This window comes from Hyalella azteca, unplaced genomic scaffold (genome assembly GCF_000764305.2).
Source record: "Hyalella azteca isolate HAZT.00-mixed unplaced genomic scaffold, Hazt_2.0.2 contig13241, whole genome shotgun sequence".
Taxonomy (NCBI): Eukaryota; Metazoa; Arthropoda; class Malacostraca; order Amphipoda; family Hyalellidae; genus Hyalella; species Hyalella azteca.
In genome coordinates, this window is record NW_025943170.1 from 339261 (window position 1) to 354458 (window position 15198).

Consider the following 15198-nt stretch of genomic DNA (forward strand, 5'->3'; position numbering starts at 1 on the left):
GAAAGACTAGAATTGCGTACACAACCATGCACAATAGTGCTGGAACCATACGATCCCTTCTGAGATGTAAATGTACGTTCTTTATGGTCACGCTCACATCAGGGAATTGATAGCAGCGCTCAGAAAATCATCTTAAAATTCAGATTTCCAGGCTAATTACCGTCATTTATTCCAAGAAGCAATTTTTTAAGGAGAATCTTCATCACAAAACAGACGAAGCACTCGCTTATTAATAGCCAGCTCGCTTTGTGCGCTCCCAATCATCATAAATGTGCATGGCTGCTTAACAAAGAGAACGACGTCGCGGAAACTCTTATCACTACTTGCGCAAGACTAATGAGTCCATAAAGTGGACGCAAAGAGGGCTCCATAGCGGCAAATTATGCAGCCGTAGTTGGCGGCATCAGCTGGTCCCGTATGGCCATGAGAGCCTAAATAATGGCAGGTGCGGGCATCTCCAAACCACGCGTACGGCGGCCAGCGTTTAAAGCAAGAAATGAACGTTATTGGCAATCAAGCACGACCGCGGCCGCGCAACTCCGCTCTGCATAAAGTGTGTTATTGTTGAAAGCTTCATCCATTATCTCCAACGAATATACTGGCTATAATATTATTATCTTTAGATGGCGCTAAATAGGTTATTGACGTAACAACGATCACTATGGTAAAATCTTACGCTGAATAAATTATTTCTGGAAACAAAAATTCGTACTAGTAGTCAGTTTTAGTTCGAGTTGTTATTTCACGTCATAAAACTTCGACTATTTTAGTGTTTTACTGATCACAACTCAAGAAATATATAATCGTAAAAAAGGTTCAGGTATGGATAATTGCGGCCACAAAACGAATCCTTCCATCTGGCCGAAACTTTCCAGTCTGGAAAAAATAGTAGTAGTAAAAAGAACACCTCCCATAGTAAAAAGAACACCTCCTAAAGTCTCAAATTCAATAAAAAGTAATTTCTCGGTTGAGAAAGTATTTAATCGAATAACGAACTAAGCTGGATTCGTCGCGAACCAGCAGGCTGAGAACTAAGAATTCCGTCCTTGTGGGTGCAGAGTCGTTAAATAGAAACACTTGGAATACCACTTGTGGACCCTGAGGTTCAGAATGGACTTTCAACAAACGCATCTTGGACTGAGCAATGTTGAAAAGGCTTTGAAGCCAAAGTTTTTTATCTCTTGAGAACTATTTAAACAGAATGAGTCCTATTGAGTACCTGAAAATGCGGTGGCATTTCCAAACGGCCCCGCGATCAATTTTATAATTTCATTTTTCGTGACCAGATCAATCAAAAAGGCATAAACTATTTTCCACGTTTCTCATTAGAGACTCCAAAAATTATTGAGCAGCTATTAACGCGTGCGTTATCTGTCTAGCGTGGTGCGTGACTAAGATGGAAGCCGAAGAGAGTGCAGGTTTCTTGGAGCCTCCGAATGATCACACTCGTTTGAAATCTGTTTCCACAACACTCTAATTATCACTCGACTCTTCTGTATCTAAGTTTGAGAGAGAGTTACATTTCACTACGGTAGATACCATTTTATATATCTTCATTAGTGTGACTATTACATTGCCGAATAAATACGAATAAGAGCCGTTGCTTCAACCCAATGTTGGTAGCTATTTTAATTTTGCATTGATAGAAATGGAAAATATTAAATGTTAGTGTTTTCAATTAATGAAATATATTATCCTTTAAACGCCCAGTTATTGCATAAATAGCATATGGCATTCGATAGTTGGTTTAGATGAAGCTAAACCTTCGAAACTTGATCACACTGCATCTTGGGTAAGAATAAATAAGATTTACTTACACTGATCATAATAGAAATTTTACCACGAAAATCTACATACACTGGCCACAGCATCCACGAATTCGTAACTCCCTGTATTGTTGTGCATTTTTTATGACACTTCCTGTTAGTAATTCGCAGAGACCGAGCCCTGGTAGGGTGCACTTGCGAAGCAGGGTCTACCGTTACCCTGACTGGGCCCCTCGAAACGGCAGCCGCGGAGACACATTATTAGCGGTCCGCAGGAAGCATAAGCTCCTCAAATCCCGTAAAGGCGCAGACTAATTGAGTTTGCCCGTAATTGAGTTCGGGGCACTCGGTTAGTTTCCATACTTGAGCCTCCTTATCCCCTATTTTGCTCAGGCTCCTGAGCACCCAGTCTTCAGCTAGCCTCGACTCGCATAAAATAAACGCAACGTAAAGAGCAGAAAAGCACGATATAAACTGGTCTCTTAAGTGCATAGATATTGACGTTCAGCTTTTCCTATGAAAAATAAAATGTACTCGAAAAATCAGTTTAAAATTTTTTAAATGTGTACGTTCTAATTAAGAACAAGGAAAGCATTTAAAGCTATGATTGTAAGCATTTTTTTTAAATAAAGAAAGCATTTAGAACCACAATTATAGGACGAAAATACAGTGAACCCTTCGTCGTATAAGCGAATAAGCAATGTCTTAACCACAATGTTAAATAAATCAATGTACAATAGAGTAGCCAGACAGACTCACCTCGCACTCCAGGAGACCAAGCAGCTAGTATAATTACTGAGAGAAGTAATCGCGAAGCCAAAATCTTTGAAGATCTCAACATGATCTTGAACTTCTTGCTTGAATATTTATTAGAAGATGAATAGCGAGGAGGTAAATTTGCGCGTAAAACCACGCCCACACACTGATTTCGCTCTGTTCGACACTCGGCAAACACGAGGTTACAATCACCCTCTGCTTTAGGCATTCGAGTATCCGGAAATCCTAGTGGGGGCTTCGCTGTCGACACAATCGGTTTCATTACATGGATCTCCCCACAATTGAGGCCGGACGAGCCGTCTGCAACACCCAGGGAAGAGATTTGGGACTTGTGAAGAGAAGGGGCCAAAAGTGGTGAAGCTCTCTTTTTTCTCTAAAGCTTTGAAAGCCTTTTTCTTCACAGTTATCACATTATCCACAATAGGAAATATTTGCGATGAGACGCGCATGTGTCACTTCACTTATGAATAGTTCAATTAAACTGCAAAATTACTCATTATGAACGGCAAGTCCTTCTGAGCGACACACTTTCAAACTCCAATCAAGCAAGGAGGGGGTCGAGAACGATTTATCCAAGATTCGGTTTTCTGGCCGCCTTATTGAGACCATATCTCATGATCAGTTCAGCCTCTGGAGGCATCAGAAAAGCCACCTGTTCGTTGCAGGGATCGATAAACCGCACAAGAAAAGATGCACAACTCCACCATCACCGGTGACATGCCGGTGCTGGAGCTGCCCCAGCATTGTGGAAGATGGCTTTTAAAACGGCAGAAGTGTAGGCAAAGTACCGCAGGGATACTTGATGACCCATTCCGTGGTGTGCAGCGTCCCACGAGGGGTATTCTCTCAACGACGCTCCCCTCGCAATGCAGGAGTTTTGAAACGAGTGAGCGAGCACCGGAGAAGCTTGACTCAAATATCAGCCACGATGATTCACCAGGAGAAGAAGCTAAATATGATACAAACTCGTATGAAAATTAAAATCACTATTTTGAACATAACAGCTTGAACAAACGTTATGAATTAATCAAGCGTTTGTTTCAGAATAAATGTAGTGACTCACATGAGGCAAAAATATAATGAGAACTCGATTGGTTACTGCGATCATTTGTATTCGTTATTTCAAGGACGTAAGCAAACGAAAATTAAGTCAGCATAAACGCTGGTCTTTACACAGGAACAACCATCATTTAAAATCATGTGAAACTCGAGTTCGGCAGCACCCGTGCCAGATGTCTTTTTGCAGTTTCTCTTCCGAATTCAAGAACTGTTCGTCGTGAAGAGGCGTATATCTGAAATAACAAAAAGAAAAACACCATTAAAAATCGTAACAATCAATACTAAATAGAGAACTTTAAATTAACCTACTATCGTCTAATTTTCCATCAACAAAATATCAAAAAACACGCTGTACCGCCGAAGAGTGATTGCGGACAAGTCATTATAACACAAATAATTTTTACTTCCTTGATGGCTATAGATTGAAGAAACAAATATTTCAAGTCTTCGTATACACGCTAAAGTGCTAAACAAACACCCTAAGTCGTTTGTTCAGAACTCAACGCCGGCCGTCACGAGGCGACGACGAACTTGGTAAAATCACATCTCAGAAGTCAACGAAAATTTGGATGTCGACACGACTCATTCGATGATTATGAATATACGTCACTTTCACCCGCTCATCCGCCGCCTTTAGTCGGTAGAAGCGTTTTTACACTCTAGTTCTCATTTTCGTTTCATGCAATTTGGTTCACTTTAGAGAACTTTACAAGTAAGAAAATGGGACCCAAAATAGCTACATATGAATGGAGAAAAGACAGACAGCAATAAATACTTCATCAGGGAATTCAAACTGTCAGAAAAATTAAAAAATTAATTTGACCAAATCAATATAAAGTTCAGGTCCCGGTAATCCTTACAGTCCGTCCAGTCCAACACGAAGTTATCAAAATCAAGGTATGCTATGTTGAGTAGATCATTCTTGCTACAATGCTTGGGCCAATACTTTACAGTAATGTACATTTTATGATGTTTTAGGATTATTCTTTGCCTAAAAAATGAGCAGTTATTCCGAGAAATCCTATATTTTGTTTGGTAAGAGCAAATTCAGAACGGATTAATAGGTTTTCAGTTACTACTTTAGTATGAATAACACCAATCAGCAACAAAACTTGTCAGCAGTAACATCGAGGAAATAAGGAAATATTTAGCAGCATCAGCATTGGTTGAGTAAAACGAATACAATCAGCAATAATAGGTAGATGAACCGAAAGATGGCAACGACGCCGGAGTTTTTCATAGCAAGAGCACCTGAATGAGCAGCATGCGGTATCGCTAGTACTGACACGAACATTAGAAACAACGGAAGATTGCAGCACCAACGGTAGGTATTTGTAGCAGAGGCAGAATCGGGTAGAATCACCACTGATGAGGAGCGACTGGCAAAAATGACAAGGTGCAAGAATATCATAGCATTCACGGGTCGCAGCGTCGTCGGTATAAGGAACTAAGAGTTGCAGGTTGCAACAAGGACCATGAACGATGGAAATAGCAGGAAGCAACAGCATCAGAATAAGCAGCAAAAACATCATCAAGAGTAGCATAGGGAAATAAAAGCAGTATTTAACACCAACACAACAGGTATAGGAGCAGCAGGCAGCAGCAGCACAGCTGCAGCAGCAGCATCAACAGAAGGTAGGCAACAGACGGTGCAGCTCTGAACGCTCGAGCACAAATCGATCAATATCTGACGTATGGTAACGACTGCACTATAAGAGCGGTGCTTAAACGGACGACCTCTCACTCCAGTCTCTGCGCTCCCAGATCGGGCTTCGAAAAATACCAACTGCTGACCGCTTAAAGCTGATTGCGTCTCATCAAACGACCATTTTTTAAAATGTCTCATGTTTCGATGATGGAGGGGAAGATTATTTACCCAAGCTTTTCAGCCGAAAACTGACGTCATCGGATGTTGTTAAGAATGTCTGATGATATAGCCACATCTCTTCAGGATCGTAAGCAGACATCTTAACCCGTCCACCATTATGGAGTGCAACGGACCGATCGTTCACTTTTGATTTTTGAAGTACGTAAATGCTGACCTTAACTTCCTCTCGTCATTTACTCTATAAGATAACTAAAACAAGCACATCCATGACTCTTGCATCAAGTGAATAAGAAACGGCCATAATACGTACCAATTTATAACCCGTGACGTACAAAAAATGTGACAAAAACAAACATGCGCGATCTGAAAAAAAAATTAAAAACAAAAACAAACAAACACAGGAACAAACAATAGAACATAGTTGCACTGAACCCATATCTTCGCAACTAAGGGTCCAAATTTCAAACCAAAAATAAATTAAACTGCATCACAGATTATAAGTTTTCTATGAAGTTTTGTAATATAGTAAATAATTAAGACACCTGCCGGATGAGCTTCTGCGCAAGAAGCTCGTCAGTGTTCCGTGCCTTTGACCAGCTAACACGAGCAGCCCAAAATGACCCAAGAGGGACGGCTGAGCTTGGAGGGACAAGTTAACTGTGCAGTAGCGAGAGGTCACTTCACTAAACAAGTTGCGAGAAGAACATGGATTCCCCCAACAAATACTTGAAGGAGTTTGCTGGACTTGCGACACTTAGTTTGATCGATTTAGATCGACCGAAATAGGACCCAATAGCGCCTGCTGAGGCATCTGCAGTGAAACTAAAAGAAAAGGTAGGCAGCAGGCTAGTGGTTAGGAACTATGGAAGTGGAAGAATTATGCGAGCCAGCGAACAAACTACAATATATTGGTTGAGGCAAATTTTCAGAATACGTGAAGGTCAGATCGTCGTGAGTGATGTTTGATTCTATAGGTGGGACATTTTCAGAGATATTGTACGTAAAATAGTTATAAATCATTGCCAATTCACAATGTACCTGCGAGAAGTCAATCTCTTCTGAAAATATCAAGAGAGTTGGTTCGGCACATTACGGCGTGCAGGAGCAACGGTAGCTCCCAAGAAGCCTTTGGAAAACATAGCCCGGCTGCGGGACATGCAAGACTGATGACCTGGGCAGCGTATAGACAAGCCCGACGCCGTCAACGATGTCTTGACGGATTGCGCTCGAAAATTGACGTTTAAGTGGAAGAAAAGAAAGTCTTTCCACTAAAAAGGAAAAAACTCGCGAGTAATTTCAAGAAATATCAGACTAAAAAGCCACATGTTACGTAATAAAAGCAATTCAACAGAAATGTTTTATTTTTTGTTTTGGTAACATTGTTTTTGTGACAATGTTACCAAAAACAGGGTCTTAAAATCTTCCGAAAGTGAACAAAGTTAGACCAGAATATCGCGTCAAATGCAAAAAAATATAACTCAGTACTCACTGCAGTGAGTGATTGAGAGCGCATTTTCTCGTCGACGAAAACATGAAGTCACGGACGGACAGACGGACATGGCGAGCACAATAGTGCATTTTTTTCATAAATGAGAAAATGTGCTAAAAATACAGCAAACAGAAGCAGGCACCGATACTGACACGTCTATCTCGTGAGAGGAGTATACGGAACAGGCGTGAGGCAATACGTACTCTTTTTAGCGCATTTTCTCATTTATGGAAAAATTCACTATTGTGCTCGCCACGTCCGTCCGTCCGTCTATCCGTCCGTGACTTCAAGTTTTCGTCGACGAGAAAATGCGCTCTCTATCACTCACTGCAGTGAGTACTGAGTTATATTTTTCTACGGTGTGAGTGGATGAATCGTGGGTACGAGGATGCAATTTTGTTGTAAAATTTCATTCAAACCACTGCCTTTAGCGTGTGAACTGTCATGGGGAAATACCGTATATACTCTACACGTGAACGTACGCTCAATTACAAAGGGAACCACACTGTTCGAGAAACCGTTGCAAAATAAACTGTCCGACCGGCATTACTATGTATAGTATAGTATAGTATCTTCGGCATTAAATAAATAGGCCTGGATAGGCCTGTCGCCGATTCTTGTACTTTTCTTGACTAGACTGGCCATACGGACGGAAGATATCAGTTGTTCCGTAGGGTACGAGGCATTTTAAGACTGAACATATGCTCATGCATGGCCTTGTCTAGTCTGTTCTTGAACGCGAGTGCATCCACTGGCACCCTTTCATCCAGCAGGCGAGTCCAATTATTCAAGGTAGACAGGAGATTAGTGGTGCATGATCTGCCAGCAATAAAGCCATGCTGACAGTCTGATAGAAGATGGTTAACAGTCAAGTGATCTATAATCCTATCCCTCATAACCGATTCCATCACCTTACACACAACACTTGTGAGACTTACTATGGCCTTGCATGAATAGTAAACAGAACGAAAAAATTGCGATTATCTACAGTTATTCAAAGAAAAGCATTTGAAACAATGTTTTTCATCGTACCGTGAAACCGGTGTTACTGCATCGGACGGCTCTGCATTATAAGTCAAAGATTTTTATCAGCTGCTTTTTTTGCAACGAAAAGAAAAATATCCTCTTAATAGTCAAGAAAGAAGCCTGAAGATCGTTAACATCATAAAAAGTATCATTAAAGCTTGGGATGCAGTAGCCGTCTTTGTCGTGCGGTAATGAAGAGGTGATGGTAGAGAAGATCAGACCTTATATACATAGTTCCAGTCCTCGCTGCAGTGTCTTTTCTAAGATCGGAGTTCACAGCATGACGTAGATTGTAGATGGCCTAAAAACTATCATATGAAATTGAGTCCATTCGCTGTAGTAGTTTGAATGCCTATTTAGCCAGTGAGGCTGTACAGAGTGGTAATACAGGATGAATCACGAAAACTTTCTGATTTGAAAGCTCATTAAAAAAAGAACTAGTAAAGGTATAATTATCATATAAATTTTATTGAAAAAATTACCACAATTTTTATATCACTTAGTTTCATGACATCAGAAAAATGGCTGCCCCATAGTCAATGCAATCATGCAATCAGTTAGTCGATTTTTGAAGCTCCGTTCAACTCGCTGAAGCATTTTGACGTTTGTGTTGGCGATGGCTTGGCGTATGTTGTTCTTCAAATGAGGTAGGGTTCTTGGACAGTCATTTTAAAAAATTGTTTTAAGATAATCTCATCAAAAATCACATGGAGCCAAATCGGGGGATCGGACCGGCCAAAGGTCACCTCCCAAAGAGATGAGGCGCTTTGCAAAATGTTGTCCAAGAAGATCCATTGAACATAGTGTTGTGCGAGCCGTAGCTCGAGCCTGTTGTGGAACCAGACATTTCAGCCAGTTTTGGCAAAAAAGCATCAATTATTTGCGTATACCGAGCTGCAGTCACAGTTACTGCGCGTTCGTTTTCCTGAAAGAAATAAGGACCAATTGAGCGGACTGTTGACACCGCATACCTCACAGTTACGCGTTCACAATAAAGTGACCGCTGATGGAGTTCACGGAGGTTCTGTGGCAAGTCCGCTGACCTCCAGACCCTCTTGCATTCACAATTCCACTTGCCATAAATGTGTTCACCCACGTAACAATCGATTTCCGATCAGGAACCCGACCAGAAGGACGAATATGGAACCAAGTACGAAATGATCGTTGAGCAGCTAAAACGGAACGGCCATTAGAAAAGTGCGCCTCGACAGCAAATGCACGCTGCTCACTTGTCCAATGCTTAGTGTCAACTGACTAGGCGGGACACAAAACTTCATAACCTTGCCTTTCAGATGAATTACTCCCCGCCCTTTTCCTACAACATCTGGCTGATTGGCGTGAAAAACAAAAGAGGAAGTTTCCTTTCCACCCTGTAGGAGACTGAAAAATTCGTTATACCGGAAATTGTCAGCACTGCAGTTCAATTTCTTGCTAATTTTTCGCTCGTAATTGGGTTGATTATCTCAATAGCACGGCAAATAATAGTAAAAATATCGTAAGCAATATAAATCTTTCGTTCAACATTAGACAATTATCAGCTAGTTCTCGCATTATTTCTCCGTCAATGGTGAAATTTAGTATTAAAATTTTACCAGGCGTTCGAAATTTTCACTCGATGTATTCAGCGAGTTATAGCAACAGGCGTTTAAAATAAGTAGTGTGTGTTACCCATTCTCACTCCCAAGCGGTAAATTATGGAAGACAATGTTTTTACCTTTTTTGCCAGACTAGGCCCTAGCCATGGCGCCCTGCAGTGGCAGCTTAAGTCAAAATTGGGGCAGCCTCTGGCAGCTGTCCGACGAGTTCGAAAATCAGAACCTAAAGTGGTCATTGAGCTACTTATTCGCAGGTTTTCCGAATAATATTATGCAGAAGCAGTTGTGAAAGCTTACCCGTATCAAAATTTGTCCAATGAAGAATTTGATGCTGTAATAAAATCGCACATTTTGAAAAAATTCTCTTGAACTAAGAGGTCACTTGACGAGCCATAGTAACTTAATGTAATACAGGGTTATTCTAAATGGTGAACCCAATTTAATAAATTCGTATCTAATCGAGTACTAATTCAAAATGAATAACTTATATAACAATGTAAAGAGAAAGATTCAATTCTTTAACTTATTCACATGCGGAATAGGGCGAGAAATTTCAACCTATTCAAACGCGGAATCAGTTCCTAAGCGCTGAGTAAGACGAATAGGAAATGAAGATCTGGCTCATAACTTTTGGCCACCGAGATCATTGATCTCACCCTATGTTACAATATATTTGTTATGGGGTTACGTAAAGGAAGCTGTTTACGTCCCGCCTCTACCAGCAACTCTGGTTGATCTGATAGGATAGAATAGAAGTGTCGGCGTTGAAGAAATAGACCCATGACCTGCTGCCGATTCTTGAACTTTTCGTGACTTGATTCACAAGGGATCCGGCCTTTGGAACCCGATCTTTCCATAGCTGACGATTGATTGAGATAGCTGCTGGACTTATTGCCTGGACCGTAATTTGCTAGACATTTTAAGACTGAACATATGCTCCTGCATAGCTTCGTCTAGTCGGTTTTTAAGATGTTCATACACGGAGCGTCAACGATGCAATCAGGGAGGCTGTTCCACATGTTGGTGACTCGAAGCGAGAAGAAATTTTGTCGCATGGATGTGTTCCAACGCTGTTTTTTAAGTTTATAGTCGTGGCCCTTGGTGTCGGTTCTTGTTTCAAATTCTAGTAATCCTTCTGGGACCTTGTATAAGTCATGAGTATACTTGTATACTTCAATGAGGTCCCCACGCAGACGTCGATAACTGAGGCTTGGAAGCTTCATAATCTTTAATCTTTCCTCATAGGACTTGACTTTCAACATCGGAACTATTCTTGTTGCGCGTCTTTGAACACTCTCTACTAAATTTCTGTCCTTTACAAATTTCGGTGACCACACGACGTTTCCAAACTCTAGGTTCGGGCGCACGACAGCAACAAACAACTGCTTCATCGTTTCTGCATCTAGGAACTCGAAAGAGCGTCTGATCAGTCCAAGTCGTTTATTGGCTTTAGTAACTTGACCTTCAATATGCTTAGAAAATTTCAACTCATTGTCGATATTAACTCCTAAATCCTTTTCCGTTGTCGACTTCGACATCATCACTCTGTCGTTGCAACGAAATAAATACGAATTTATTAAATTGGGTCCATCATTTACAATAAAGCTGTATATACATTTATAGTTACCGAACACAACTATTTCATCAATTAAGAAATTCTTCTTGAGCTTAAACAAAATATGGACGGAAACACAACGACGTCCTATGACGGGCGGATTAACATTGCAAGGCGCGCTGAACAACATTGCTTACACATGAATAGACGCGAATTGAAAATTTCAGGCAATCAAGAATCAGGCAATCATACAGACATAAAACCACGAAGACTTACGACTTCAACGTTTAAAAAGTACGGCAAATATTTATCACTGATGAAGGAAACCAAAGTTAAATTCGATTATTTTTTTAACTGAAAGACCGGATGGGGTTTAATCTCGCACATAGAAACCACGAAGATATTATGTACATACTTGGAAAAAACGATGTCATTAGAGAGATCAATTTTTTCAGTCTAAATACTTCCTTGAATTTTCACTAACCATAACTCCTGCCTGCAGCAAGTTCAAAGCGACTGAATAAAAAAGTTGGAAATTTTTCACAAGTGAACACCCTCCAATAACTCAAGTATATGAATGATGTAGGCAGGTAAAATAAGTCATGTGAAGACTTGTGCCAAAAATGAAGGAGTATCGAGTAAAGAAAGATTTTAGGACATAATTAGTGTGAAAAATGTTACGATATAAAGTCACACTGAACGAATCGTGTGGCATGTAAGAGGCAAATAAGGGTCCGAACTCCGAAGAAGTAATGGCTTTGGATTTCTGGACCCTAGGTCAATTCCGGGGAGCTGATAATTGCAGGCATGTCTGTCTTCTCTCATACATTTCTTCCTCAGTCAAAACTGAAGAGAGACGGAGAGAATTTAGGGACACGCACAAGCGTCGAGGAAGACACCAAATTGAAATAATAAGTGGCATCGACGACTTGGGATTGACGCTTGTAATCCAATAGAATGAGCGGATGAAATACGAAATGAAGAGCAACAAACATTTGAAAGTAACTTTTATTTTTGATAGTATGAATTGGTGAGTTTAAAAAAAAATCTATAAGAGGAAGTAAATCAATAAAAATTATTTTTTCTCAAAAATGTGAATAAACGAGCAGTTACTAAGTAACAAATTAGAAAAATATTACTCTGGCATATTATGGCATGATGAACTGACACGCGTGCAGGTGGCCGAGAACACTTTACGACCAATGTGTTGCAGCCACGTCCAGCAATATCGGCTGCAGTAAATATCCTGTCTTCGAGACGCCGTTCTTGCAGCGCGGGAACAAAATGTTTCAGCGTTCGGTAATCCTGTAATGGCGACAACCTACCGAAATGAGTCTATCAGTCGCATTATCAGGAAATATTTGAGCGCTCGATCGACGTTAGCTTCCATATCAGGAGCCTGTTCATCAAGCTCGCGCGATCTTATTGCGTTGAGTCCCAATTCCCGATTTGCTTCGCATTTCTCAGTGCCAAAGGCACAGGGGAAACGATCCAGAGAGCATTGACTTTGCGCTCTTTCAGAAACTATACTTCCCAATACGTTCCGAAGCTGACTTAAATGTTAAATTCTTAATCTAAAAACATGGAACACACTCTTTCGAAAATCCTGAAATTTTATCTTTCGGAAGAGAAAAATACAGTTTTATAGTTCATTCATTTCTGACCCACAAATGACCAAAAAATATCTAATTAAAAATAAACTTTCATTTTAAACTTATGCTGCCTGAGCAGTAAGATTAATGGCTACATCTGAGCGTCGGTTTTCTAAACAAACTGTCGTGGCCCATCGGAGTCCAAGCATACACCGAATACCGCGCTTGATATAAATTAGGGAACGCTCGGTCGAATGAAGGCCGCCAGCAGCGCGGCAAGCACCGGAAACGAGAACCATTCTATCGACGAAGTAAAAATAACCAAAAACACAACACGTAATTAATGTAATAAGTAAAATAAATTCAGATCAGAATAGAAGTTAAGGAATTCTAACTTTACTCAAACATTACTACCGTATCAAACTTCAAACTGACCTAGAATTATACTCGTAAAATATTATTATTAATATAGTAATATAAATTAAGTTGATCCCAGCTTGATGGAATATCGTAAATAATCGAAAAATTGCCAAAACGTTGTGCGGTGATATGGCCAACAAATACTTCAGGAAATGTCCACAAGAGCTGCGAAGATTTAAGGCGGCGCGACCGATCCTCGGCGGTAGGAGAATTAATCTGGAACATACAATTGCCGGAGCAAGAGAAAAGAAGCACTTGGCCGTCAGCAAAATCAGACCTATCACCCAATAGTGCGCTTGTTCACCGACCAACCGAATTACTGAATCGCTTACGTCAGCTCGACCCGCGACCGTGGAACGCAGGCACCCAATTGCCATAGGCCACAACGAAATCCTGTAACCTTAGGCCATAGAATCGGAAGACAAGATAAACGTAAATCTATACACTTGGTTTCTGAAATTTTCCCTTGTAATAAAGGCGTCAAGACGTTAAATACAAATCACAAATCTTATTCTTATTTTCCGTACAGAATTTCTTATTTTCTTCCCCATTTCGATATTCGTTACGGGCTGGTCGGTTCGATGGCATCCATCATTTGTAAAATGCCAAAATTTATGGACATCATAATTCTTAGATTTGCAATAATTATCCAACATAACAATAAATCATGAATCATAATGTAAACTTTCAACTAGCACTCCAAAATTTGCCGTAGTTTATCCGGAAGGTTTTATCATAAAAACGCAGATTCATCGACGTGAAAACAAACTCGTATATAAGCTATGAATTTTAGCAGGTGTAAATATTGTACCAGTAAACTATTTTTACTGATGGAAATACAAATTTCCCAGATTTCTTGGATTAACTAAGTGAAAACTGGAAATCGGTAGTTCAATGATGTTATATACCTTTATAAATAAAGTAAACAAATACTATCTGATACGGAACTCAAGGAATTATCGATCTTTCAATTCATTTTTGTGTGACCAACTTACTAACTTGATTTACAGACAATAATTTCCATGAAAAAAAAAATAATATGTAGAAAATAGTATGATACATCGAAACGCACATGTAATAACCATGTCGGCACCTGGAATCAGGATGGTTAATACAACGCATACTCCAAGGCTTGTACTACAATTCGAATGATTACAAGATCCCACAACATGAACCCAGTCTTGCTCGGCAACGTAGACTAGATACAAGCTAAGGATGGATTGGACTTGGCCAATCGTCTCCAGATATTTACGAAGGAAGCGAGCAAAAGAAAATTCCAGCAAATCTGGGCGTCTCCCTTGGGGATGAGGCACGCGTCGAACCCTCCGAGATTACTTATCGTCCACGCCATAGGCTGCTTGCTCATTATTTTTTACGTTCTTCATTATTTGTTCTCACAAAAACTATATGTACTTGTTAGGCTTTACGAGTACCGCTTCTCAGCGTACTAATAAGCAAATGCTTCTCCACGCAAATCTTCTTACTGGAGCTGAGATCCAAAAAAGGGAAGATCTGGCATTCAAATCGTTGAAGTCTACGGGAAACTAACGAGTCTACATAGGCCATCTTGTTATTTCTAAACGAATTTCATAATTTAAAAAACGATAAAATTGTGCAGAAATAAGATTTGACGGATCACATTTATGCTACATAGCTAAAAGTTTCAAAGAAAATTGTAAGAGTTTTTGTAGCATCCGCGTAGTCATTCGAGTGAAAATGAAATACATTTGCTTACAATAAATCTTTTTTTAATCGGCTAGATTATAGTGCCTCCTTTTCGTATGAGGAAATTGAACGGTGAGTTTAAGCCTTCTACGTTTAAACGCATCAGATATCGTATTTTAACGAATTTTGAACACGTTAACAAATTAAAAAAGAAACACGTGCAATAGGAAAGAGAAAAAGTAAGTTTCAAGAATAAAATAAAGAAACTATCGAATATTTCATTATAGTAACAATCATTTTTTCGCATGTTCTGATCATGAACTTTATATTACCATTTGCACCCAAAGCCAGATGCCGCGTAACATCAATATCACTTATGTTATTATTGACGTCATGAATCATTCGAGTCTGTGAAGCAAGAGAAAC

The 15198-nt window shown here is 40.0% G+C and overlaps 1 protein-coding gene across 3 annotated transcripts in view; it reads right to left on the reverse strand.

The window, feature by feature from the left end:
• The window catches only part of LOC108669702 (protein sax-3), a 200444-nt gene that overhangs the window by 168698 nt on the left and 16548 nt on the right, over positions 1-15198 (reverse strand). For all 3 annotated transcript variants that reach the window (XM_047883573.1, XM_047883572.1, XM_047883571.1), the window contains exon 2: positions 2526-3835. In XM_047883573.1, coding sequence (XP_047739529.1) covers positions 2526-2805 — 280 coding nt within the window. In that variant the 5' untranslated portion in view covers positions 2806-3835. The remainder of the gene's footprint in view (positions 1-2525; positions 3836-15198) is intronic.